Consider the following 25,782-nt stretch of genomic DNA (forward strand, 5'->3'; position numbering starts at 1 on the left):
TTTTTCAGAGGCAAGAAAAAGATCGCAAAAATGAACTCGCAAGTTAGAAAAAGTACTCTTTTGCTCGGAGGTGCGCTGGGGATTTTCATCTATGCATTTTTCAAGCGAAAAAATAGAGGACCTAGGAAAGTTGGGAAGGTGGTAGAACTCGTTGTTTACCCACTCAAATCGGCAAAGGGAAATTATCATGAAACGTAAGTAGAAAAGAATTTTTTCAAAAAATAGAGTTTATTTAAAAAATAGAAATATATGGGCAGATAGTATTATTGAAAAGAGGGTCTAAAAGATGTTCGTCTTCGTGCTGGAAGCTCGTCTGCTTCTTCTGGGATTATTTCCACGTCGTTGTCCTGATTATCCTGACCGTACATTCCAGGCTTGAAAGAGGTTCTGCGACGAGCTGCGTCGCCACTTTTGGTGTCCACTTTCGTCCTGATGACTTTAGGATTGTAGGTCATCCGACGTTCCGCTTGCTTTCGCTCAGCGATACGACAGAAAACGCACTTTCCAGTGAAGAGATTTTCGTTTGTCGTAGAAACCGGGAAGGGGCGGGCGCACTCGATGCAAAGCTCAGTACGTACTCCTGCGTCTTTTTTGTTGTTCTATCAATGAAATTGTTGAGTACAAGTTTTATTTGCGTTACCTGAACTAAGGGAATCTTATCGATGTCTTCAATGTTCCAATATCTTATCGTTCCGTCTTTGCAGCCAGATATTACTCGAGTACCTTCAATATTTCCTTCCACAGTATTGACCCAGTCTTGATGCCCCTGAAGGGGAATTTGCGCCATTTCGTGATCAAGATTCCAAAGCATAACTCGTTTGTCGTAGCCACCAGAAACCATGTGCTGTCCACGGCTGTTTTTTTATACTTATTTATTTATCAAAAATTTTATTACCTGTAAATGCGCACAGAAGCCACACTTCCATGATGAGCAATGGCGAATTGCTCGCGAAGTGTCCCTTTTCTTCTATAATTACCAGTGGAAACATCCATCATCCTTATCGACTTGTCCCAGCTTCCAGAGACAAGCATTCGTTCGTCTTTATCAAAGCAGATTGAGGAAACGGCGTTCGAATGCTCGTGAAACTTGAGGGTGAATTTTCGAGCTTTGACGTCCCAAATCATGACTTCGCCCTAAATAAGACTGTTTTGGAGTTCTCAAATTTATTTTACCTGTAGAGTACCAATGGCAATTCTTTGTGAGTTTGGGCTGAACTCTAGACAAGTAGGTGTGGAGTCAAGTTGAATCGTATCAAATTTGTTATCTGTCCTAGCATCGTAAATGATCGCTTCATTCTTGATGTCCTGCGTTACTGCGTAGTATCTGGAGTTGTTAGAATAGTCACAGCTTGTCAACAGACCCTCGTGGTCGATATCTAAAATTTCCTCGCCAGAGTGTTTGTCAAAAAGATGCAGAGTTTTGTCCAAAGATACGGCTTTTGGAGATTTCAATTTTCAATTCCTGTTCCGCGTTAAAAGAGCCCTGTCGGACCCATCAAAGATTATATAATAACATAACATGTTTAAAATTAATGTTGCTCAATAATTGCATATTATACCTTGTTAAAATATTTTGAAAGAGATTCGGTTCTACAAATATGGTTTTCTTGGTGTATTCTTTGGATATAAGCCCTCAAAAAGGACATTCAAAAATAAAATTTAATACAAAACGTGTCAAAAGATATTAATTGAGATCTTATTCAATGGAATACTTAAATTAATTAAACACGCGTTCATTCACTAAGGTTTATGATATTCACCAGTTAATATTTCTCTAGAAATAATTGAGAAATCTCGTACATAAAATGACATCTTCATTATTTTCGACTGATTTCAACGCTGCCGCGTTGTGCCCAAACGTCGACAAGGCCTGTCCAGTCTCTACTTCCCACAGGGTCGTGTTAGTATCATCAGATGCTGCAAGAAACTGGCGCTGGTCTTTAGTAAATCGAATCGTGTTGATCGCCGCATCTGCTCCCTGAACACAGCGAACGGGATGTTCGATAGTTCCTCTTGCTCCCACGAAAGATTCATCTTTTGATTTTATCAAACTAGCAAAAACAAGGAGAAAACTAGAACTAGAAAATGCTTTTACAAAACGATTATTCAATTGTTTGTGCTATGACTACTTTGCTTTGTTTAATATTTTCCTAGCGCTATTGCTGCGAAAACTGGACTTCAAGGAGAAAATGACGGACTTGTGGATAGAACTTTCGCCATAAGAAGAGCGGATGATAACACGAAAAGTAAAAGAAAAATTATGAAACTTTCTATCTAAATTTGAAAAGTTAGCGGTCGTGAATGCCCGAAACTCGTCCTGGTATCCTGCCGAAGAGAAGGGGATCAACTCGTTGTCACTGGACCCGGAATGGAACACGAGTTGCACGTTCCAGTGAAGAGCTCGGGAAATGACACGAAACTTGAACTATTTGGAACGTGGATAGATTGCCAAGAGGGATCTGAAGAAGCTGCCAAGTGGTTTACTGAGTACTTGGGCCTGGAAGTCAAGCTTAGCATCAATGCAAACGGGCGTTTTCTCCGAGACAATGAAAAGGATTGGGCGCGCACGTGGCGCTTAGAAGGAGTTCCAGAGGAAGACCATGAGACAGCTTTTGCTGATGGAGCACCGATTCTTATGCTTAGTACGCAGAGCTTGGTGGATATCAATTCAAGGATTCAGCACAAGTCCTATACCATGAAGACCTTTAGACCAAACATCATCATCTCGACAGAGAACGGAAAACCATGGGATGAAGATGAATGGTGTGGAAAGCTACAGATCGGAGAAGCAATACTGGCAGTTTCTAGCCCGTGTCCTAGGTGCATCTTTACAACGATCGATCCTGAAACTGCGCAGAGGTAAATTTTAACTGATAGCCTTTCAGGAATGCCCTTCTTTACTATACTTTGCAGAGACAAAGAGTTGGAGCCCCTCAAATCACTTCGAAAATTTCGCATGTCAAAGGGAAAAGATGCAAACTACGGCATTGATTCTCCTCTAGTTGGAGTCAACGTCGTTATTATCAAACAAGGAAAAATTTTTGTCGGTGATGATATCATCCTACTCAACGAATAAACATACAAAATTGATAGAAGAATATTTTATTCAAGATTTAATGCAGTGATACAAGTATTCGATTTCGCTACTAGAGTTTCAGTTAAAGCAATAGGTACAGAATGAATTATTATAGGTCAGTTTACTTTCGTCCTCGATTAAGGAGTCCCCATCTGTTTGGTCGTTTCTTTTGTTTCTTTTTTGGCTTTTCCTCTTCTTCTTCCTCGACAAAGTCATTGCCGAATCCAAGGCCAGTATCCATCAACATTCCGTTGTTGTTACAGGAACCGTCCTTCACGTATCGAATAGAAAAGTCATTTGCACAAGATGCACTTTGGAGGAAGCTGAGATTGGTGTATTCTATGCCATCACTACCGCAGACGATTCTCATGTCACGAGTTTGGAATTTCGGGCAGCATCCGCCAGGGTGGACAACTTCGATAGGGATGTTTTGCTCGCATGCAGCTTTGTCCATCAAGCATGAGTTGGTGTAGGTTACTCCATCTGAGCCGCAGACTTCACTTCTGAAAGTTCCACAGCTAGGGCACAATTTAGGGATTCCAACATCCATTTGCATGCCATTGTCTTCTTCTTCTTCTTCCTCTTCCTCTTCGGCTTCACATGGACCTTGTGAGACGATTCTCCAAGTTTGAGCAGATTGATCATATGTATCGGCGCTATTGTCTTGAGCCTCGCACTTGGCCCAGAGGAAAACGATATCGTTTGCGTACTCTTCGCCGTTGCTAGCACAGACAGGAGCGTACATTCGATGTGGTGGATTTAGACGAGTGATCTTCTCATCTTGGAAGCAAGCAGTGACTTCCATAGCGCACTCGTTACTGTATCTGTTTCCGTCGGAGCCGCAGACCGGGTCGAAGATAGCAGGACAGGCTTTTTCGCAACGTTGAGCACGGGTAAACGCACACGCACCATCAGTAGCTTCCCAATCGCGTGCGTTCTTGTCTCCCTCTCGTTGAGCGTCGCATTTGGCCAGGACAAACATGTCTCGATTGCCATAAGTGACACCGCCGTGGCAGACTTGATCAAGCATTCTATTGGCGCCGACTTGCTCGCGTACATCACTGCCGTTTAGGCAATTCTGGAGTCTCATCTGACACTCATTGTCATAGAGAACGCCATTGTCGCCGCAGACGGGATCGTAAATACGAGGACAGTAAATGCGGCACTCTGGCTCTTCTGGCTCCTCGATTTCTTCCTCTTCTTCCTCTTCGCCGACGTCTAGGAGCATTTCGTTGACGGAACAGTCCGTGCCCCGTCGGAGAAACTCGAGGTCTTTGTTTCCGTAGCAGTATTCCGATTTGAAGATGCAGGGGTTCGCTCTGTACTTGCCGTCAGTACCACAGATTGGGTCCCAGTAGAGTTCCGTGCACAAGTTTTTCTTCAAGTAGTTGGTGCAGTCAAGCTCCTCCATTGGCTGCGTCTCGAGGTCGAAGTCTGGCTCCTTAATTGTAGGTCTGACGATGTAGCTCTCGAAGTCCCATCTTGCAGTCGCCGTTGCAACAAAAGCAGCAAAAGTTTTCATTTTTTGTATTTGATTTGAATCCTCGTTTAGTTTTCTAACTAGGGATTGATGTGCTGGAGGAGAGCTGGAGCTGGTTAAATAGCAAGAGAGCCCTATGCCAGCGGGCACGTTCGCCTCGCTGACACCACCAGTTCTAACGCTCCACCACCATGAGAAACTATGACTAGGACCATCAGCAGATGCATTCGTGACGTCAGATGTACGAAACGTCAGAATTTTACGTCACATTATTAAAACGTCACAAATTCCCTAGGCAATCATCCCAACCGGTCCGCTCTGACGTCATGTTCTTCTGAGTATAAGAATAACTTTAAGGACAGGTAACCTGTGAAAAAATAAACTTCAAGCTAGAATTCAAGATTAGTGTTAGCACCTTGCTGCAGGTGTTGAGATAGACCTTGTTTATGGTCCTACGTCGCTAAAAACGAGTTCAAATTCAAAATAATTCCTGTCTTGGAATTTAATCTTGGAAAGAGGTTCACAGTAGAAGAATGGAGAGTCTCTTAAACTTTTCCTGGAGATTACCGGAGGAGATTAAAGAAGATTACTTGAGTGGAAAGTTGAACAGTATTTACTTTGTTTCAGCAGGTACAGCTTCTTGATCATTTTCTCTTGGAAACAAATGACTAGATGAGACGAGAAAAATTGGCCTTGGTCCTTACTACCCGCCGTTATTCTGTCAATACACCAGAAAGTGGGTTGAATCTGGAAGAAGATTACGTTTCAGATCCCCTTTTCTTTTCCGATAAAATATGATTACCTTTGTGGATCCTTTTGAAGTCATGTTATATTCAAGAACTTCTCGTACGAAATTGTCAAGGCTTACGCCGATTACCTCCACGAGATCGATATTAAATGTAAGTAAAGAGAGTAATTGTTCTTGCGATACATTATTTTCTGATCGCATTTTCCATCTTGTGATAAAGTTAATTGATTCAATTTGATGAAATTCAAACCTGACATAGAATATCAATCTAATACTGTTATAGTGAAGTGTCTGAACGATTGGGTTCAAATGTTAGAGTTCGCCTGCTATATCGGACGAAAGGATCTTTTGGATAAAGCATTGGCTCATTTGTGCGAAGTTCAGGAAGGGTTCAAAATTTCGGCCTAAATCTACAATTAGAGAAAGTGTTTTTGAATTTATAAAAGCCGAAGCTCGATAGAAGATCAGCAGTTTATTCCGCTTTGGCAATCATGAACGTTTTAGAAGCAACCAACCATCGGTTTTGAAAACATTATTCTAAAACCAGTCAGTCATATACGCAATAAGCGAGTCCGAGAGCTTGTATTACGGCTGACACTTGACTTCGAAATAATAGAAATGGCATCCGAAGTAAACCGTAAGAAAAACTTCTTGCTCCGTCTTATCTAGCTTTCAGAGCTGCTGAACAACATCGAAGACCTAAAAAGCAGGTTCATTAATTGCAAATAATCAATTAACCGTGATTATTTCAACATAATTAATTACTCTCTATCAGTCTCTGACGGTGTTTACATGAGCGAGAAGGACAATATCATGGGAATCATTGGTAATTAATTGTTAAACATCATCACCGTTAATTTTTCCGATAAGCGAGGACGCTGCGCCACAGAAAAGAAGAAGTCGACAAGTCAGCAATACGAAACGACATCTTTAATCGCTTTTCGGCATTGAAAAGAATGGATAGGCCTACAATGCGTAAGCCGCTTCAAAAATATTTCGAACTGATTTTCAGATCAATGGGATCCCGCAAACTCCTCGAGGGAACTTTTAAACTTCGACCCGAACGACCCAGGTCACATCTGGCAAGAAGACCAAAAAGGATGGAAATATGCAGTTTCAAAGCTTGGCCACACGAAGAACATACAGTTTTGGCACACTGAGTTTATCGATTCTAGTTATCCGAAGATTCCTACGCTTTCACTTGGAATCTGCACTCTGCCTTTTGACTCGGATGTTCAAACGAGAGGCATTTATAACTGCAATTCTATTTGGGTTTATACAGGTACTCTCTGAAAAAAGAAGAAAAATAAGCATTTTCAGCCCACAATGGAATGTGCTACCACAAGGGAAAATCGACTAAACTGGATACATTCACGATAGGCGACATCGTCACGCTCAAACTTGATCTCACAAATCGTAAGCTGCTCATTTCACTCAATGGAGGACTCTTTCGGGAGGGATTCTCCTGCCTGCCCCGTAACGAAACTTTCTATGCATTTGCCAGCCTTTCGGATACCAAGGGTAATCGAACCGACGAGATACGTATTGTCCGATACCCGAGATAATTTAATAAATGCCGCAAATTAAAAATTCCTAAAACGCTCTTTTATCTGCCCGCGTCACTGATAATAGAAACCATCAAACGGAGATTGAACTATATGTTTTTGATATATTATGTACAGTATAAAAAGGAATTCGACGCCAGGCTATTGGAGATATTGGAGAATAAAATTAAGGCGGTTTATATACAAAGTGGCGGTTTCACATCGGGAATGCCGGTCGTTTGGTCTGGAATGGCAGCTGGTGGAAGCGCGGCGGCCATAGCTCCGCCGCCAAGTGGAGATGAGCCGGATGATCCAGGGGAAGAACCGGAGATTGAGTTGAAGCTGTCCAGAGTTCCGTGCTTCATCTAAAATTTCAGTCAGCGAAAAATGAATTACTTTGGATTTCGACGCGTCTTATTGATATCGAAATCGTCAACTAATCAAAACTCTTGGTACTTACATAATCATTAGGGATCGGAGTCGAGTACATCTGGTTGATGGCTGCCGCTTGTGGTCCAAAAAGACTACCGTGAGGAATCGCTGGGTAATTCATTCCTCCAGCATTCGGCCAGAAGTAATTGCTGCCCCAGTGATTGCCGAAGCTAAATCTATCATTATTTTTAGCAGAGCACAAATTTTTCTAGGACTTACGAGTTGAGTGGGTATTTTGGGGCGTCTTCTGGCTTCTTTGTGCGCTTTCGTTTTCGCTGAGTAAGGGGAGCATCTGGTCGGGCGAGTTCTAGCGGTCGGTGGCGCTAAAAGGGAGTTTTAACTTTTCGATTGATGTATAAATCGGAATCAGAGTGCGCGGAATCAAATCTTTGGACGTAACTGGACTGAATTGGTGATGGCGGAAGCCTCAGTACCGATACGGTGACATGTTTGCCCAGACAACTCAAACACTTTTGCTAATTTTCCGGCCCTAGTCGACACTCGATGGCGACCACTCATCATTCAAAAGTCAAAGGTCGCAAACTCAAAGAACTTCTATCGATGCTTGTTTAAAAATATTTAGCAAAGAGTAAACCTGGGAGTAACTGACGGGCCTTGTCAGAACGGAGACAAATGGCGGGGTAACTGTTACGTTACTGTAAAGAAAGTTTACTTACCCCGTGGAGCGACCAGTAAAGTGTGCAAGCGTTGCATCCGAGCTGTCCCTCGATCTCTGGTCGGCTTCTGTCGATGGAAACGGAAGGCTTCTTCTTTTGGATGGTCTTTTTGACCTCCTCGGCAGTCTTGAACTTTCTCCAAAGGCTCGTTGTCGTCGTTTGGCAATTCGGGCACTTCTTGTTTTGCTTCTCGCGCTTGTTCCGCGAGTTAGTCAGCAGCGATGGGTGGCCCGTTGAACCGACTGAGCTTGCTTCCCAGGTGCGTGGCGAACATGCTGGGCACAGCATATTTCCAGTCTTCGGATCAGGCTTGCCAGTCTCGCGGACAAATGAATTTCCGCACGCGGGGCATTCCTCCTTGTCTCCAGATCGTCCTTGAGCTGAAAATATATTTAGCTTTATTCAAAAACGTAGGAATTTAAAAATTCCAGAAGATACGAAAAAGGCATTTGCGTCCATTTTCCATTTATTAACGAGTGTATAAAATTTATTTTACGCTTGGTGACATTTCTATCCCGGGCGTGGCGAGGCCTGTAGCTCAGGATAATCAGGGGCGATACCAAGTTCCGATATCTAACATTAGGGCCGCCGATAACGGCAGCTTTCCTCACTTTACTTAGATAGGTGATAAGGGAACAAGAGATCAGCATTGAGTAGCACTGAGCTCCGGACGGAGCGGATTAACTTGTGTGTGCCCAATCGAGCGATAAGGGGTAGGCACGCGAGTTGGGCACGCGAATACAGACCCATCAATCAAAAAACTCTTATCAAAGCCGAGAGTGACAGATTCGACGTTTTTGGAAAAGAGATTTGAAAAATACAAAATTTAACAATCCGAGGTTACGAATCGCGAAAATTGTAACATCGAAAAACCGCATGAGAATTCCGCTTTACATAATTTTAATTTGATTTATCGGCCTGTCCCACTAAGGTGTTAGAATGGTCGTAATGATAAAATCGAAACTGTAGCGCAAATGGTAAGTTTGATAAGCGATAAATCCCTTGGCAGGAGCTCTTGGCCCGTCGGAGAGCGCGAATTTTACGAACACTTCCGGCGTCGCTAAATTTGGCACTATAATTCAGCGCATGTTGGTGCACTCGTCGCCAGTTGCGACCGTGCACCCTCCGCGGTCGTCCGTTTACGACATCCGGAAACGCGTGGTTTTTAACCCCTTATCGCGAGCATGGCCACTAGAACTCGATATCCGAATCTACATTTCTGGGAGCTCTCACACCGCAAGATCATCAAATGAAACACAGACAGACAATTAAAATCATGTCTAAGTGATCCGGGACGCATTTTCACATGAGAGTCATCATGAATACCGTAAGCTACTACTAGTTGGCGCCTCATAACTGTATTTATAAGTTAAAAGTAGCGGGCTTATTTGCGCAGTTCCATGAAAGCTTCCTGTACCTGGGCGCCACTTCCGGAAATTTTTCGATTTCAAAAAAGTCTCCCCAGGCCCCACCAAAACGTCGGAGTCTTTACTGTCAATATTTATCAAAAATGTCAATCAAAGGCTGTTTACTATGCGTCGCCAATTGATGAGTGACCTTGAGCAAGCTCAAAATGCAAAAACTTTTTACCCCACGGGCGCATGTGCCCAAAAATAGGGACTCAAACAGGCGTATTTATAAACAAATCAAATGTGTGTGAGCGCGTGTGCCCAAATTCGAAAAAAATGTCAGGGGCAAGTTTGGGCACCTTGACACATGCAGTCACATTAGCATTGAAACAACAATGAGTTTTTGTGTAAATGCTTCCTCGAAAAGCAAATTCCGTCTTTGAGAAAACATGAAAGCTTTGTTTTTCCTCCATGATTTCAATGAAACAAGCAATTTTATACAGAAAAGTGAGCATATTTAGTCACCAGCTTGTAAAATATGAAATTTTTCATAGTGCAAATTTTCATTATTCCTTCACTACATGAGCCGGAAACCACTTTTAAATGTCAGTTCGCGATACTGTCGCTCTAAAGATGATCCGCGCGGACTGACTGGCGGGACTTGTAAATCCGCTCGGTACCAGAAAAGCGGCAGTATCAAAGAAAGTTTTGGTTTTACCGCAGATGCTCTTATAAAACTCTTACCTGACAGTGCTCCGATATCCTGTGGATAAGCAGCTGGGAAGGAGTAAGACTGAGAAGTGAAGACATTGTCCTGAAAATTGGTTAAAACAAAAATTTACTTTTCCACCAAAAGAACTGTATTTATTTGCTCTGGTCTTACCTGGGAAGTAGGAAACTGGGGGTTCCACTGATGGGGAAACGCATAGTGCGAAAATGAGTTGTAGAGATTGTGTTGATGATGTCCGTTCGGGAACATTTTGTCCACAGCGAAGTTCTCTGAAAGAGAATAAATCTCTAATATAATTTTTGATTTTCACGATTTTAGCGATAGAAAAAACGGTTACTGTTAGCCCACGGTGCTTGTTTGATGGCCAGATGCGCTAATCAAAATGATAAGGGATCCTCGTCCTTTTGTTATTTAGCTTCTTACTGGAGTGCGTAAGAGAGGGTGACGGGAAAAATCGTTAGTTTCAACGTACCTATTTGTTCGATCTTGGTGGCAGCTGATAAGTCGAGTTCTGCGTGATTGCTGTGACTGGGGATGAGTTCGAGATCAGGCGGAGCGACGGTTTGCGGCGGTTGTTGTCGGGAAGGCTCCTCAGTGGGTGGGATAAGAGTCTCGTATGCAGTAAAGGACGTTTCCGCCGATGTTCTCTCCTAGAAGTAGCGATTGGAACTCTGATTGGAAGTGATTTAATGTGAGCAAGTGCGCCATCGCGAATTCGCGCGAGCGTGCCTCTGTGTGCCCAACTTGCGCTCGCGATGTTATCCCATTGACAAACACGCTCAGGGAATAAGGGGCGATACCTGTTTTATCTCGGACTCGTCTCTCATGATGACGCTCGTATCTCTACTCAATTATCTCTATCTCGCGCTTGCGGGCAAGATAGGCTACGTGTGGGACCAGAACTTTCGTGCCTCCAGGTTTTTTTCGCCGACGCGCTGGCGCCAACCTCCGAGAGGGTCGAGGGAGGGGGCTTATCACCTACCTACATTCCAACGCGCACTCACTCATTCTCACAATCTGGTTGAAAAAAGGAGAAAACTTCAACCAACCCGGCCGAAATTCTTTTTCAATGTTCTTTCTCACACGAGCCATCGATGATTCAACTGACCCGGGCTTACCTCATGTGGGAAACTGTATTTGGCAACTTTTGCCACTGGCGGTCCATAGTCGTCCAACTCAGGTGAAGGTACCTCGAGGGAAGGCATTTTTATTTATCTCGGCGATGATATGAGGTTATCAGGTTTTCAGCTTCTATTTGAGGGAGATATAAATAGATGGCGCTATTTTGTGCTCTGCGCTACATTAGGATATCTCTCAGCCTTGCGGGTAATTAGCCTGTCACCACGATCTCCTGCTGATACATAATGATACCCAGTGCGTCGCTTTTCTTTCGATTTGAAGGTGATGAAAGACAGACAAATATCTACCCATTTTCACAAAAGACGAGAAAACATAATTCTCGCAAGATATGAAGATCCCCTTCTATGTACTCTTCCTTGATTTCAATATTTGCCCGGCTCATTTTTATCAAATTGGAAGCGACTTTTAAACGAGGATAAGATTTTTGTGCAAGGAACAAAAAGAAACAGTCATTTCTTCACCGGGAGAGATTGGACTTTTTACGTTGCGGAAAACGCGTGGCGGGGCCGAGATTACGAGGTGACACTATCAGCCTCATGATGTTTAATTTTGACTTGTGTGGCGCCTATGAGATGGATGGGTGGATGCAAGAATTGATGGAATGAAAATGAAGTTTTGCCATTCTGCTTCCGCCTGTCAAAAAGAAATAACAGATAACAACTTCAACGAAAAAAAATCAGCTATCATATTTATAAAACAACAATAGAGACTCATCATTTGACTTCCACATCTATTCAGCAGGTTACAACAGCAATACAAATTTGCGCTTTCAAAACTGATGTGCTAAGCATAATCCAAAGACTGTAGCTATGCCGTTTATATAAAATTATGAAAGTTCTGAAGAGCCGCTTGAGTAACCTCCCTTCTTCGCCGTTTTCTGATAAGACTTCAAAGGGGACCGTTTATCGAAATTGCCAAGGCAATGATCCGATGTTATCAATTTACTTGTGGCCGAAAATTTACGAAGCTATCGCTTTCAACAATTTGAGGACTTTTACTTTGTTTATTCAGTTGTGATACGCGCAGTCAAGAATATAGTGAAAGTGGCATAAATGATTTATCGCCTTGATAAATATCACTTTCCCGCAGAGCCGTGATAAAATGAAGAGGTACCTGGATTCTGGTAGTTACCGAATGATTCTCCTGCGTCAGGAAATTGTCTTTTTCAGTTAAAAATAGAATGAAAAAGTGCCTTCGTGGAATTAATTAACTTTTCCTGTTTCGCTGGATGCCAAATTGAGATGGATAAGATGCATTACTGGACTGTTGATTGAAATTCTGTTCATTTCTTCTGTTTTGCCCGAAAGTACCAGGGTTTCCACTTGCTCCGAAAAATGATCCCCGATTTATCTGCTCCCCCTCTTGATTCCGACTAACGGGATTTGCGCTATTTTGATGTCGCTAAAATAAGAATAAAAATAGAAAACTGTGATTCAAAATAACTTGAAAGCTCGACATAAACGAGTTTCCTCCTGTTGACTGGTTTCCCAGAGAATTCGGCGCAGGTGTTAATCCATGCATTTGATTTGGGAAAGTAGACTTTCCAGGAGCACTTTGATAACGTTGATTCTAAAAAAAGTTGATAAGAAGGTGATAAAAATGTGTTCATACTTGGTTGAAGTTTGACTGTGCATTCATTTGAGGACCAAACATTCCTTGTTGGTGGTAATATTGCTGATGGGGAGCATTTTGTGGAGTTTGATGGTACGGGTTCTGATGGGGGAACGCTCTTTGTGCAGGCTGTTGTCGCCAAGGCATTTGAGCATGTCCTTGGGCCCAATGATTCAGACCGAGATTTTGAGGAGCATAATGTTGATTTTGACCGGGCATGGGAACTCCTGGATGGGACATTTCTTGATGAGGAAAGTTAGAACGAGGATGAAAGTTTTGCTCTTGAAGACTTTCGGCTCCTCGTTGATCATGCTGAGTTTTTCTAATACGAGATGAGCCCTGAGAGTTCGTTGATTTCGACGAATGAGCAGGTGATGACTTTCCAGTTTGCTGATGGAACGCTTGCTGGTGCTGCAGATGCTGGTTATAAGCTTGTTCTTGCGCTTTCATGGCTTCCATTTGTTCTAAAAAGTTGAAAGTTTTTGTCAATTAGGTGTCATACTTTCACGTTGATCTTCTTCAAAAGCTTGCGCTTCAGCATATTCAAGCCATCGTTTCTTGAGCATCATTTTCGGCGCCGCCTTGGAAATCGCTTCTTTCAACTGCGGAAACTCCTTCTGCAATTCATGCGCTTCCTTCATCATTTCTTTTGACGAGAATGAACCCAACAGATTTCCAATGAACTCACCGCAATTCGGATAGTTTTTCACTTAAAATTTGTCGTTGCATGTTTTCGAGAATCAAATTTTTACAAAAGTCGTCGATATTTGTCTTCAACCAGATCCAAACTTTTTCCTTCGAAACTTGCGATAGCTTTGAAAGACCCTCAATAACATTGGCTTCTGGATCGTTCATAAGTCCCTGAACCAAGGTAGTGCCGTTATCTTCAGATATTCGAACTTACCTCAATAGCGGGAAGGACAAACTCGTCCGGGACAAAATCAAGCAAATGACTGTATCGGCCTGTCGTTTCCGGCCTTAGATCTTCAATAACTGTCCGAAGTTGAGTTTGTTCAATATCATTTGGATTGATCCACTTGAGTGCACTGCTTCGCTCGCCATTTTTCAGCAGATAGCCGCAGATAATTGCTTTCAGCGCTCGATCTTGTTGTATCTGTTTGGTTTTACATTATCATAAGAACTAGAATAAAAAGCGAAGGATAAAAGTAAATAGAAAACCGTATCAGATGATTTGAGTTTTGGAACCACGTCGACCATCGTTTTGATAAGGCTGCATTTCAAGGAATCGTCAGAATCGTCTGATAGAAGGGGACATCGCTCGAGATCGTCCAAGAGTGACCTCCAGACAAATAGATTGGTTTCTGCCTTGAGTGTCTCGTAGACGACTCCGAGCATTCTAAAAATAGCTTGTATTTCGGAAACGATTTCAGTGGTTACTTTGGTGGGAGAAGACACTGCTCCGCAAAAATAAATGCCGAGTGGTAGAAAAATTGTCTGTCGAGTGGGCTCATCTCGCCGATTACTTTCAGTAAATTCGTCAATATTGCTGGATCATAATTGACGACAAAGTATCCAGTTGCATTTTGATTGAAAAGTACCCAGCCAGTTTTTTCGTCGACCTCAGTTACTGTGATTCGAACGGATTCACTTTCTAGCGGCAAGGACATTTTTTCTTCTTTGTCGGAAGAAGTGAACTGGATCCATAGTGGCCAGATCTTTGGACTTGGCGTCGAGCTTCGTTGAGAAATTTCAATAGTCAGATTGCTATTCTGCCAGTTTACAACTCTGACGGTGACGATTGGGTATCCTTCTTGCTCAAGCCAAGGGAGAATTGTTTCTTTTTCTTCGAATGCTTCGAGGACATCTTCTGTTTTGATCGTCTCTCCTGCTTTTGAGCTGATAAGTTCTCGAATTTTGTCACGGAAAACTTCAAAGCCGAGTTTTTGCTGCAAGTGAAGGAGAACAGTAGCGCCTTTTGAGTAGCTGAGAGGGTTGAATGCTTCATGTTCTTTCCCAGGAGCGATTTCTTTCAAAACAGAGCCGTTCCCAAAGTCCGCTTTGAATGCGGTTCTCGTGAATCTGGAGAAGAACCATTCGAAGATATTCCAATCAGGGAAGATTTCATCTATGGCGAGATGCTGGAATAGAGTGGCAAATGCTTCTTTGACCCACATGTCGCTCCACCATTCGATACTGACAGAATTCCCAAACCATTGGTGTGCAACTTCATGAGCGATTGTTAACGCAACATGAATCTTCTCGAGAAAAGTTGTTTCTCTGGTTAAAAGAAGGACATCAGACTTGAAAATAAGCAATCCTGGGTTTTCCATCGCCCCGGCAATCATCTTGGGAACTGCGAGCAAATCTAATTTCGGGAAGGGCATTTTGGAGGCGAAGTATTTTTCGAAAAACTCGATGCATCCAAGAGCGACTTCAAGAGCAAAGTTGTGATTTTTCTCCGGCTCCGCTTCATAAGGTTCAATTCGAAATTCCTCTAAAACTCAGAATAGGTATTATCGAAGTAACCTTTCCTGAGAAAATACGAACGGGACCCACTTCTGCTTGGCAAGCAAAGTTTCCAGAAGCAAATGCGAACTGATAAGTGGGAATCGCTTCCGTTCGCTCAAACACAACTAAGTCACCATCCAACTCTGACTTGTGGAGAGTATTTGAAAGTACTGTAGCTCCCTCATTGACTCGCAGTCGAAGAGTAAACGGAGTTCGGTGGACAGGCTCATCAAAGCACGGAAGGGCTTCTCTAGCGTGAGTGGGTTCGAAGTGAGTGAAGATTATGTTGGTAGAGGGGTCTTTATTAATTCCAAGAGTGTTTGTGGAGTACGGAGCACTGTAAATTATTCTGATTTCATGATCTCCTCGACTGATTACACCGTCACGTGATCTGATGGTCAACATATCGGAATTTTCATCCCAAGTGTAGTCCACATCGCTGCCATCAACGCTCACCTAAATGATTTGCCACAAATGCCAATTTGCTGCTCTACTATTTGCCAAATTTCCTAACCTGTTGATACTTGAACCCCTTGGCGTGCACACGCAGCTGCTCATTTTCCGTCTTTACATTGACCTTTATTTTGACATCTCCGGCAAAATGTTGACTCTCGCGCAGGTCCAAGGTCAGAAAATACTCTACAGGTGTGACGCTTTTGCTCAAAAAGTACATATTTGCGAGTAAAGGGGACTATGCCAAACGCTCCCCGGAACTGGACCATTTCCGTCGTTATATAACCTTATCAAAACTACCATTTCCTTATATAATTGCTATGAATAATTTCAGATACTTTTTTGATTTTAAGAATCAATCAACAGTCATTCGCTTTTGACATGGCTCAAGCAGGACGATAAGCGAGTCAAACTTTTTCTGTTTCGTTTCCAAATTGTTTCTCTCTGCCGGAAGCGATTCTCCCGATACTTTCTAGTTTATCAACGTCAAAGTAAACGAACTCCCCAACGATACTGTCAATCACAGCTCCGGACAAATCGGCTACTACAGCAAAGCTTAAACGAGTTCTATCTAATGGCGGATATCGTGGAAACTTAGAGACACTAACATTTATTTTTCCATGATTTTGATCACGCTTAGATTGCTATTTTTATAACTCTCTCACGTATTCATCGTCAGTGATACCAACCGTTTTCCCTTCTCAATATAAATTCGCTTCAGCTTTGAAATAGAAGTTTAAAAATATCTTCAATGGAAAAAACAAGTTCTTCGATTAGAGATTCTTCAAAAGAACAAGAAAAATGTTCTGTTAAATCCGTTTATGATGAGAATGAAACAGAATTAGAGGCTACGCAAGAAACGAAGCTGATATCACCAACTTATCAGCCGTCAAGTTACCAGTATTCTGAGAGTTCGATTGGAGAGTTTAGGGACATTGATATTACTGACGTCGCGATGCTAAACATTCTCAAACCAATTCCCGAAGAAGAAGAAACGAAGGTGAAGATGAAAAAGAGTCGAGGCTACCAGTTTTTGTCAATTTTTCTTGGGATAAGTTTGCTTATATTGATAGGTGCATTTATATGGTTCACAAAGACACCTTACAATATCCGCTTGCAAAATACAATTAACGAGTTGCAAGACGAAACCCGGAGCATCTCACAAAAACTTTTTCATAAAGTGAAGATGAACAAAAAGCTAAGAGAAGGAACCTCATATTGGAATTTGCCTCACGAAAATACGCTGATGATTCTCGCAGCGTCTGAAAATAATAAAATCAGCTATCTACTGAAGCAAAACTACTGGTCGAAAAATGTTACTATTAATATGCCTTCTTCAAATCAAAAATCTCAGTACCTTCAAGACTCGATATCAGCTTCTATCCGCGGAAAAATTTACATTTTCGGAGGTTTTATTACAGCTAAAGACAGTTATGCAGCATCTTTCCGGGTAAATTCACTGCGTTTTTGAATAATATTCGTAAAAATTAAAGATTGCAATGATCGATGACTGTCAAATCAAAGAGATAGATCTGAGACTTGGGCTATCAATTAATTTTCAGTCCGCCGCAGTTACGATGGCTGATCAAGAATCAGGTTTGGAATTCTAATAAACCCTTCTAAAAAATTATTTCAAGCGTTGATTTGCTTTGAAAACCAAAGTTTCAAGAAATGCGAAGAGTTCAATGGCAGCGACGTTGTGTCAAGACCCTCAACAACCTATTCTCACGACAGTGCTTGTATGGGAATTCACGAAAGGAATTCGGTAGTTGTTGGCTCTTTTGAGGAAGAAGGCGCCAATAAAGTAGAAAAATTCAATGGAACAAGTTGGACAAAACTTCCCGATCACCCGAAGTAATTTAAAAGACAACGCATATTAATTTCTATACTAGGGCATTAAATGGTCATTCTTGCATCGGAGTTGAAGCTGGCATGCTTGTTCTTGGCGGCTTTGACAATGATGAAGACAGTTATAATGTGGAAGTCTTTTTGCTGAGGGATGCGATGTGGACTATTGTTGGGCAGCTGAATAAATTCGTTAGAATCGTCAGCCTTTTGTGAAATTTCATATTTTTTTTTAGCATTGGTTCTCCTCTCCACTCAAAATTGGCAAATTTATATATCTCGTTAGTGGCTATGAACAACCGTAAGGCATTCTTATTTATCAGCAACGTAAGTTTCTTAGCTTTCCTGTGGAAGAGCTTCAGTGGAATGGAACTGAAGTAACGAACGCTAAGGTTATTGGCAACAATTGTTGTCCCACCAACAGACCGATCATCTTTCAAGTTGATGAGTTTTACTGCTTCGACACTGCGAAATAAGATCTGCGAATAAAGAAAACAAAAAGTTTCGAAGAATAATTTCAAGGAAACTTTTTCAAAGAATGGAAGAAGACCAGCAAAATTTATTTGAACTTAAAAACTAACATGTTGGGCGATAACACACAAAACTGGGGGAATGAGCGGTTTACGGTAATTTTGATGGTCCGATCCGCCAATAAGTTAAGGGTAGGTTAAACGATTTTTCGATTTTCAGATTAGTCGTTTACAGAAAGAATGGGAATGGCTCCTTAGGCTTTGTAGTTAGCAGCGAATTCGACTCCCTTCTTAATTTCTCCGGCGAGCTGCTTGCAAGCGGCAGAGACGAGGTCCTGTTCGAACTGGTTGAGCTCGCCGAGTCCAAGGTTCTCCTTGACTCGACCGTCAGCACCGAGGAGGAGTGGGGTGGAGAAGTAGTCAACATCGACACCGGGGAGGTTCTCGGCCTTGATGTAAGCGCACTCGACGACTTCCTCGCCGTTCATGGCTCGGATGACGGAGTCAGCGAATCGGGCAGCGGCGTAGGCCATGGAGAGAGTGGCAGATCCACCACCAGCCTTGGCCTGAACGACTTCGGTACCGGCGTTCTGGATTCGCTCGGTGAGGGCGGAGATCTCATCAGCGTTGAGAGAGTCGATGCAGCCAGCGGGCTGGACCTGGGAAAGGACGGGGATGATGGTAACACCAGCGTGGCCACCGATGACTGGGACGTGGACGTCGTTGGGGTCCTGGGATCCGAGGACGGAGACGAACTCGTTAGCCCGGACGATATCTGTAAGGTTTTATGAGCAAATGAATATTTTGACTGTTTTTACCGAGGGTGGTGACACCGTAGATTCGGGAAGCATCAACGCCGAGCTGCTTGTAGACCTCGGTGGCGATTGGGACGGTGGAGTTGACGGGGTTGCAGATGATACCGACAACAGCGTTAGGGGCGGCCTTGGCACAGGCAGCGGTGAGCTGAGCAACGATGGTGGCGTTGGTGTTGAAGCTAGATAAAAATGAGAATCGGTAACAAGGATCATTGACTTACAGATCGTCTCGGGTCATGCCTGGCTTTCGTGGGACACCAGCGGGGATGAGGACAACATCGGCACCTCGGACGGCTTCCTCCATTGTGGCGGAGTCAGAACCAACGAATCCGGTAACTCGGGACTAAGAGAAGCGGTTAGAAGTAGTTTTCAAACAAATTCTTACTTTGGTATCGATGTGGGAAAGATCAGCGGCAACACCAGGGGTGACTGGGTTGACATCGAAGCAAGAGACGTTGGTGACGGAGTTGTTGCACTTGAGGAGGAGGGCGAGGGGCTGTCCGATTCCTCCGGCGGCGCCGAGAACAGCAACGTTCTTGTTGACCTGGGTGGTGGTGGAGAGGGCTCGGGCGGTGGCTCGGGACAAGGTCTCGGATTTGATGTGGCCCACTGTGCGCGAAAAGGGTTCTTCCAAAATGGCGCACAAAAAGATGTGCGTGGGTTTTTCGGAGCGCAAAGGAGCTGCGATCGAGGCTCGATCACACCGCGGATATTTGGGATAATCTCGCGCACATATTTTTGTGATCGAGTCACAGCGACCGAATTCTGATGAGTTTTGTTCATCAATTAAATAGTTTATTCTATTGAATTATAATCATGGACTTAATTACCTTAATTTGAATTAATCTTATCATAATAATAAGTAGAGAACATTAATTAAATTATTGATATTTTCAATTTATGAAAGAAATTTATCTTATGACTAAAATAGACGAATAAACTCCTGATTTAGGAGTCAGAATCCGAACTTTCGATTGATACCTCATTTTAAATAGGTTATTTACTTGGTTTCAATAAGTATCACGTGAGTTATGGCTGTTTGAAGACGAAAAATTATATATTTTCCGGCCAATCTGATTTTACTGACACTTCCTGGCGCCAAGCGCCACTGACAGGGATTACCACGACCTATTTTTGGGGGTACGAGAGGTAAAAGGGCCTCACCGATAAAAAAAAAACTCGTGTTCCGGGTTCGTGTTAATCAATTAATCTTATGATTCGTAAGTTATGAATATTATAAATGAATTAAATTAACAACTTTCATAAAAGTAAGTTAAAAAAAGGCGCATGATTCATTATTTCCTTGTTTTCAAAGTCATGAATGCCCATCCCTTACTTTTGAATCACGCGAATTTTGTGACTGAAAATTTTCGATCACATCAATCTGTGATCGAGAGCTGTGACCGGCCACATCAGATTTGGCGATGTGCGCGAGTGAATCACAGCACTTTCTGTGATCCGCGAATCCCGCGCACATCTTTTTGTGATACATTTCGGGGGACTCATTTTCTCGCACAGCGGGCCACACCAAATCCGAGACCTTGGCTCGGGAGAACATTCTAAAAGAATTCAAATTAAGATTGGATCTGACTCGTGGGAAAGCTAGTAGTTGTTATGTAGTGGTTATTACTATGCTGCGAATATGACTTTTGCAGCAAGTTCAAATCGAGCGCGCTCAATGGTCATAAAACCATTAGCGCGCGCATTTCAAAACCGCTCACCTCCAGCGCTGGCCCAGCATGGCCCATAAAACGATTACCGCCCTAGCCCACTACAAAATTTTACGACTACCTCCCTTTGTGGCTACTACCTACCGCTACCTCATTGGCTACCACCGACACGGTTGGTACCCATTGTTCTGAATACGGCTACCACCTACTGTCTATAAATAGCGCCTCATCCTTTTCTGTACACTCATACACTCATTCACCATTCACGCAAATCCACGAAAGCCCAAAAAGGGTAAAATACTGTTCTGCTCCTACTGACTGCTCTGTCAGTACAATAAACGCTCCGTAGTTGTTTCAACTACCCCCACAACAAAACGCGTTAGTCTCCAACATTTGTTATTGCATATATAAAAGCACTACAAATTTTGGTGACTGAAAAACGGCGAGGAACTTTAAGACTAGAGTCCATCGCTTAAAGTTCGAAGACCCCCGAAGCCTACTTTACCGACAACGATACGAAAAGAGCTGCTGCCTACGATCTCCGAAAAAAGAAACCTTCAACAAAGGTTAGTACCCGGTTCAAAGGTCCCTAGATATTTTCAATAGTCCAGAGCGAGTCCCACTGAGCGGAGTGACTTCCATAAGAAGCGCCACCGACAGGAAAGCTTTTAGGACTTATAGGATCGGACCTTTAAGAAAAAGGCACCAAACCAAGAGCTCTTACCAAATTTCTACTCATTCTATTTGAAATCATGTCTGAACTCTATTTCAAGCACGTACAAGACCTTAACAAAGGGGAACTACTAGTTATTTACGATAACCTCGAGGGAAAAACTTACCCACCAAAATCCCCATAAGCGATAAAGAATCAATTTGCCACAATATTCTAGCTTTGGATAAAGATTTCTTTGTCAAAAATAGGAAATATGTCTTTGAGAAAAGTGCTGATGGCCAATTCGTAAGATATTTTCCTCAGTACCAAGAGGACTGCCAAAACCAAAAATTCGCGCAAGCTCGTCATAAAAATGACACAGAAAAGATTTTGGCGTCCCGAAATGTAGAAAATCTAGATGCTTTGATCACATCGCTCAAAATAGAAACTGAATCTGTTTCAGGCTCAGAGCTTTCAAATGATTCGTCAGCTGATTCAGCTGATGAAACGGTCATTCAAGACGGCCAGGAAGCTCCGAAGCCACGAAAACAAAAGGTGAAAACTGAAAAGCCGGAATCAAAAGATGTGCCGCGTTTCAAGAAAGAATCGAAATCGACACACATTCCAAAGCAACAGTTTGAACCAAAAATTTCGCGTTCTTCAAATCTAAAAGTAAAACCCCCACGTTATGACGCATCGATCCCGATCCCAGCTTGGCTTAAAATCTTGAAATCTATGCACGATGTTCAAATCTTTCTAGCAGCGAAATTATAACCGTTGCACTAACATCGTTGCTCAATGAGTCCGAAGGATCTCATATAATCCAATCTCTGGAGTCGGAAGACATGCAAGACTGGGGCAGATTTAAAGATCGATTAACAAGTATGCTTGGGAAGGATAAAGAGTTCTTTAAACAGCAATTTAAAGATTACCAAAGAGGTAGTGACAGTTTCGGACTAGCCCTCTCAAAGATCACATCATACTATAAACAGGGCTACGACCTCACTCACCTCAATGAAAATGATCGTTCTATAATTATAGAAAGATTTTGCGAAAGCCAGTATCAGAAAATGAAAGAACTTTTGATGCGAGAAAAGTCACAGCTCACTCTTGAGAACATAGCGAAGCGAGCAGCGGAAATTGAGGCCTCCATTCCAAAAGGAGATCAACTTCAGTATCCAAGCTGAAGATGATGAAAAAGCTCGTTTCCGCGAACTCGTTAACAAGCTCTACCAAAAACTTGACTCTTCCCAAAGCACACACTCCAAATCGGGCAGCAAACGATCAAAAAGGTCGAAAATCGACATTGAAAAACTGAAAGGGCACTGTTTTTCGTACACAAAGTACAACAGATGCAAATTTGCAGAAAACTGCAAATACATCCATTCTGACAAAGTTCCAGCAGACGTTTTGGACTATGTGAAAAAACAGGAGTGACTAGACGGCCATAAAAATGCCAAAATTTTCTTTTGTCCAAACTATAGATCCGCTTCTTCAGACCTAAAATTCATCAACGTCATTGTCGAAAACTTTCAGTATCCAGCCTTGATCGATAGCGGCTGCACCCGAACTTGCATTAAAGACACCCTCCCTTTTGTTCGTAAAACAATAAGTTCTGATGTTGAACTCTTGGTCGCAAATGATGAAATAGTGCGCCCAAGAGTAATGTGTTCGCCCGTCAAAATAACGGTTCCTTCTGATGATGGTAAATTTACCCTAGATCCCCTACCTTTGGTTGTTTCGAACCTATCTTGCCCAATAATTTTAGGACTTGACGTCTTAAAAAGCGTTTCTTTTGCGATGGTGAGAACTTTATCACCCTTGAAAAACGTCGGGTAAAAACAATTAACCCATCAATCTTCTCGAAACAATCAACGAAAGTCTCAGCAATCATCGAGGTTGACCTAAACTCTGACCTTGAATCAAAATCGCTTGAGAACTTTCAATCAGTGCGGGAAGCACAAGCGAAAAGGGCGAATTTCATTCCTGAAATAGGAAATTACGGGGATGCTTCTCAAAATGAAAAACTTTCACTCCAGGGTCTTACCGAAAAATATAAACTTGCATTTTCTATGTCACCAGATGACCTTGGCAAGTTACATGGATTCAGATTCGCGCTCCCAACGCATGACGAATCCCTGTCAAGCCACCAACCTCCTAGACCAATTCCAGTTCACTTGCGTGACCAAGTTGAAACCGAAATCAACAACTGGAAAAATCTTGGAATCATAGAGGAGACCCAGTCCGATTTTAACATCCCCCTCATTATTCTCAAAAAGCCCGATAAAACAATTCGAATTTCGCTTGATGCTCGTGGGTTAAACAAGCTTCTAAAGCTAGATCGGTTCCCACTTCCCCACATGCTAACTGTAATGACTAGAATAGGTGAAAAACTAACAAAGGGAGATGCATGTTACATAAGTAGTCTTGATTACCACCGTGGCTACTGGCAAGTACAGTGCGCCTCATCTGACTCACATAAACTTGCCTTCAGCTTTGGTAACAAGCACTACCAAGCAAACAGAATGCTTTATGGAACAGCAACAGCTCCGAGTGCGTTTTCAAGAATTATGTCAAAACTCATGAACCATCCCTCGATCATCATTTATTTGGATGATTTGATTATTATTGACAATTCTTTCGAAAAACACCTCAAAACACTCGAATTTATTTTCCAACAGTGCCAAAATCACGGACTTCTACTAAGCGCGAAAAAGTGCAATTTATGCATGCGCGAAACAGATTTCCTTGGGCACAGAATTTCGAGACAGGGAATCCAACCATCAGATAAGCACATTGCAGCAATACAGAAAATTGCTGTACCAACATCTAGAAAAGAGCTTAAACGCTACTTGGGAATGGTTACTTTTAATGCAAAATATGTCAAAGACGCATCCATAATTCTTGCGCCTTTGTATGAGCTCACAAGCCTGAAGAAAGAATTCAACTGGACGAGTAAACACCAGCAGGCTTTCGAAATTATGAATCAAAAGCTCAAAGAAAAACCAACACTTGGCCATTTTAAACTCGGCGCGAAGCTTCTTCTCGTGACCGACAGCTCAGGGCGAAGTGTTGGCGGGACCCTCTACCAATATCAAAATGAAAAACTAGTGGTTATTGGTTACTTTTCAAAAGCTCTCACGGGTCCTGATCTGAAAAGAAGCATGCGGGTAAAGGAACTCTTTGCGTTAACTTGGGGAATCAAATATTTCGAGTTTTACCTCCTCAATACAGAGTTCGATTGTGTTGTAGACCACAAAAGCCTGCTCTTTCTTTTCAAGGAACAACAACAGTCCAACTTGGATATCAAACTCACCAATATCCACTGCTATCTCCAGCAGTTTGATTTCACAATCATCCACAAGCCGGGAAACAGCCCGATCATGGCAAGTGCGGATTACTTTTCTCGCCTTCCAAGATCAAAAAGCTCCGACTTAGAGGACGATTCGGTGAACTTTGAGCTCCTTCCAGAACGCGTCTGTATGTTCCATCTTATGAACAATGATGAAAATGAAGTTATTTTCTCTTTCGGTTCCGAGAAAATAACAAAAACAAAAATGAGGAAATTGCAAAAAGAGTGCAACCTCACCAACAATAAGCTCATTAAAGTGGAGAAATACAAAAAATCAAGATTCACGCTCAAAGACGGAATCTTGTTCTCCAAAAATAAACTTGTTATCCCAGACCAACTTGCAAATGAATTCATACAGTACCTGCACTGTATAACGGGACATGCTGGTGCGCAGCAATTAAGCCAAATGTGCCAAAAATTTTTCATTAGCAATATCCAAATGAAACTTAGAGCCGTAACAAGCTCTTGCCCCACTTGCATTCAATTTAAACCGATCAAAAAGCTCAAACCATCAATGATCGAGCGACGCAACTTCGAGTCAGTTCCTTTTGAGAAAACTTTCCTCGACCTTGTCGACTATGGAAGAGTTGACTCATCCAATAAAAGGTATCTGCTGACTTGTTGCGACTCTCTTACTGGGTTTCTAGACGGTTTACCATTGGGAACCAAGAGTGACAAAACTGTCGCCCAAGCGATCCTCACTCTTGTTCTCAGACACGGGATCACCGAGGTTGTTGTAACTGACAACGGGCGTGAATTTGGACCGCTTTGCAAGCAAATTTTCGAGCGATTCCAAATCCGCCACGTTACAACAACTGCATACCGATCCTGTTCAAATGGGAAAGTTGAAAGAATCCATCGCGAGATTCACATTCAACTCAAACATTTGAATGCAAATGATCGCAATTGGTCACAAAAATGGGAGCAAGCTAAATACTATCTCAATAACCTACCAAAAGCGACACTAGATGGGCTCTCAAGTAATGAAGCTCTCTACGGTAGGCCTTTTCATGTTCCTTACAAAATTGGAACATCAAATGATGGTGCCAAAGAACCATTTATAAAAGCTCTTAATGGTTATATAAAACAATTGCACCCTGCGATCCAAGCGTTCCAGGTACAGAGGTACCAAAAACTCCTCCGAAAAGATAAAAATAATTGCCCAGTTCTTGAACTTGGTACCCAAGTGCTAGTCTGGAAACCAAATCTTTTTGACGGGAAATTAGGTACAAACTGGAGCGGCCCATATTATGTTCATAAAAGAATCTC

General features: G+C 42.5%; 7 protein-coding genes and 1 long non-coding RNA gene across 9 annotated transcripts; 3 read left to right on the forward strand and 5 right to left on the reverse strand.

Moving 5' to 3' along the window:
- Positions 1-8: 8 nt before the first annotated feature.
- LOC145705863 (mitochondrial amidoxime reducing component 2-like) lies at positions 9-3,078 on the forward strand. The gene is made up of 4 exons (XM_081783362.1): positions 9-194; positions 2,155-2,246; positions 2,289-2,859; positions 2,914-3,078. The coding sequence occupies exons 1-4, from the start codon at positions 31-33 to the stop codon at positions 3,074-3,076; spliced, it is 990 nt and encodes a 329-aa protein (XP_081639488.1). The 5' UTR covers positions 9-30; the 3' UTR covers positions 3,077-3,078.
- LOC145705873 (striatin-like) lies at positions 222-2,077 on the reverse strand. The gene is made up of 5 exons (XM_081783374.1): positions 1,801-2,077; positions 1,174-1,436; positions 896-1,134; positions 641-854; positions 222-599 (listed from the first exon to the last, which is right to left on the reverse strand). The coding sequence occupies exons 3-5, from the start codon at positions 1,123-1,125 to the stop codon at positions 264-266; spliced, it is 780 nt and encodes a 259-aa protein (XP_081639500.1). The 5' UTR covers positions 1,126-1,134; positions 1,174-1,436; positions 1,801-2,077; the 3' UTR covers positions 222-263.
- Positions 3,079-3,087: 9 nt separating the features above from the next.
- LOC145705852 (ovoinhibitor-like) lies at positions 3,088-4,635 on the reverse strand. The gene has a single exon (XM_081783350.1). It carries the CDS (start codon positions 4,596-4,598, stop codon positions 3,198-3,200), a length of 1,401 nt encoding a protein of 466 aa, XP_081639476.1. The 5' UTR covers positions 4,599-4,635; the 3' UTR covers positions 3,088-3,197.
- A 247-nt stretch (positions 4,636-4,882) lies between these two features.
- Positions 4,883-5,688, forward strand: LOC145705025 (uncharacterized). The gene is made up of 3 exons (XR_014134544.1): positions 4,883-5,186; positions 5,229-5,455; positions 5,588-5,688. It is a non-coding gene; the product is annotated as an uncharacterized LOC145705025 (long non-coding RNA).
- Positions 5,689-5,758: 70 nt separating this feature from the next.
- On the forward strand, positions 5,759-6,933 carry LOC145704327 (uncharacterized). 2 transcript variants are annotated; one of them, XM_081781777.1, is made up of 6 exons: positions 5,759-5,941; positions 5,981-6,014; positions 6,080-6,130; positions 6,175-6,279; positions 6,317-6,586; positions 6,625-6,933. In XM_081781777.1, exons 3-6 carry the CDS (start codon positions 6,097-6,099, stop codon positions 6,867-6,869), a joined length of 654 nt encoding a protein of 217 aa, XP_081637903.1. In that variant the 5' UTR covers positions 5,759-5,941; positions 5,981-6,014; positions 6,080-6,096; the 3' UTR covers positions 6,870-6,933. The 2 variants fall into 2 exon arrangements, with proteins under 2 accessions (XP_081637903.1, XP_081637902.1); XM_081781776.1 differs by having other exon boundaries at positions 5,981-6,010.
- A 54-nt stretch (positions 6,934-6,987) lies between these two features.
- On the reverse strand, positions 6,988-11,241 carry LOC145701620 (uncharacterized). The gene is made up of 8 exons (XM_081778832.1): positions 11,155-11,241; positions 10,509-10,686; positions 10,190-10,305; positions 10,051-10,120; positions 7,958-8,337; positions 7,500-7,603; positions 7,309-7,456; positions 6,988-7,213 (listed from the first exon to the last, which is right to left on the reverse strand). Exons 1-8 carry the CDS (start codon positions 11,239-11,241, stop codon positions 7,046-7,048), a joined length of 1,251 nt encoding a protein of 416 aa, XP_081634958.1. The 3' UTR covers positions 6,988-7,045.
- Positions 11,242-12,382: 1,141 nt separating this feature from the next.
- LOC145701621 (uncharacterized) lies at positions 12,383-15,929 on the reverse strand. The gene is made up of 10 exons (XM_081778833.1): positions 15,771-15,929; positions 15,275-15,712; positions 14,186-15,210; positions 13,967-14,144; positions 13,692-13,901; positions 13,540-13,648; positions 13,290-13,496; positions 12,788-13,251; positions 12,620-12,745; positions 12,383-12,577 (listed from the first exon to the last, which is right to left on the reverse strand). The coding sequence occupies exons 1-10, from the start codon at positions 15,927-15,929 to the stop codon at positions 12,383-12,385; spliced, it is 3,111 nt and encodes a 1,036-aa protein (XP_081634959.1).
- Positions 15,930-18,093: 2,164 nt separating this feature from the next.
- On the reverse strand, positions 18,094-20,408 carry LOC145705862 (malate dehydrogenase, mitochondrial-like). Its single transcript, XM_081783361.1, has 5 exons — positions 20,382-20,408; positions 19,225-19,412; positions 19,061-19,182; positions 18,843-19,018; positions 18,094-18,799 (listed from the first exon to the last, which is right to left on the reverse strand). Exons 1-5 carry the CDS (start codon positions 20,395-20,397, stop codon positions 18,279-18,281), a joined length of 1,023 nt encoding a protein of 340 aa, XP_081639487.1. The 5' UTR covers positions 20,398-20,408; the 3' UTR covers positions 18,094-18,278.
- Between the last annotated feature and the right edge of the window lie 5,374 nt (positions 20,409-25,782).

The sequence above is a fragment of the Oikopleura dioica genome, chromosome PAR (genome assembly GCF_907165135.1).
Source record: "Oikopleura dioica chromosome PAR, OKI2018_I68_1.0, whole genome shotgun sequence".
Taxonomy (NCBI): domain Eukaryota; kingdom Metazoa; phylum Chordata; class Appendicularia; order Copelata; family Oikopleuridae; genus Oikopleura; species Oikopleura dioica.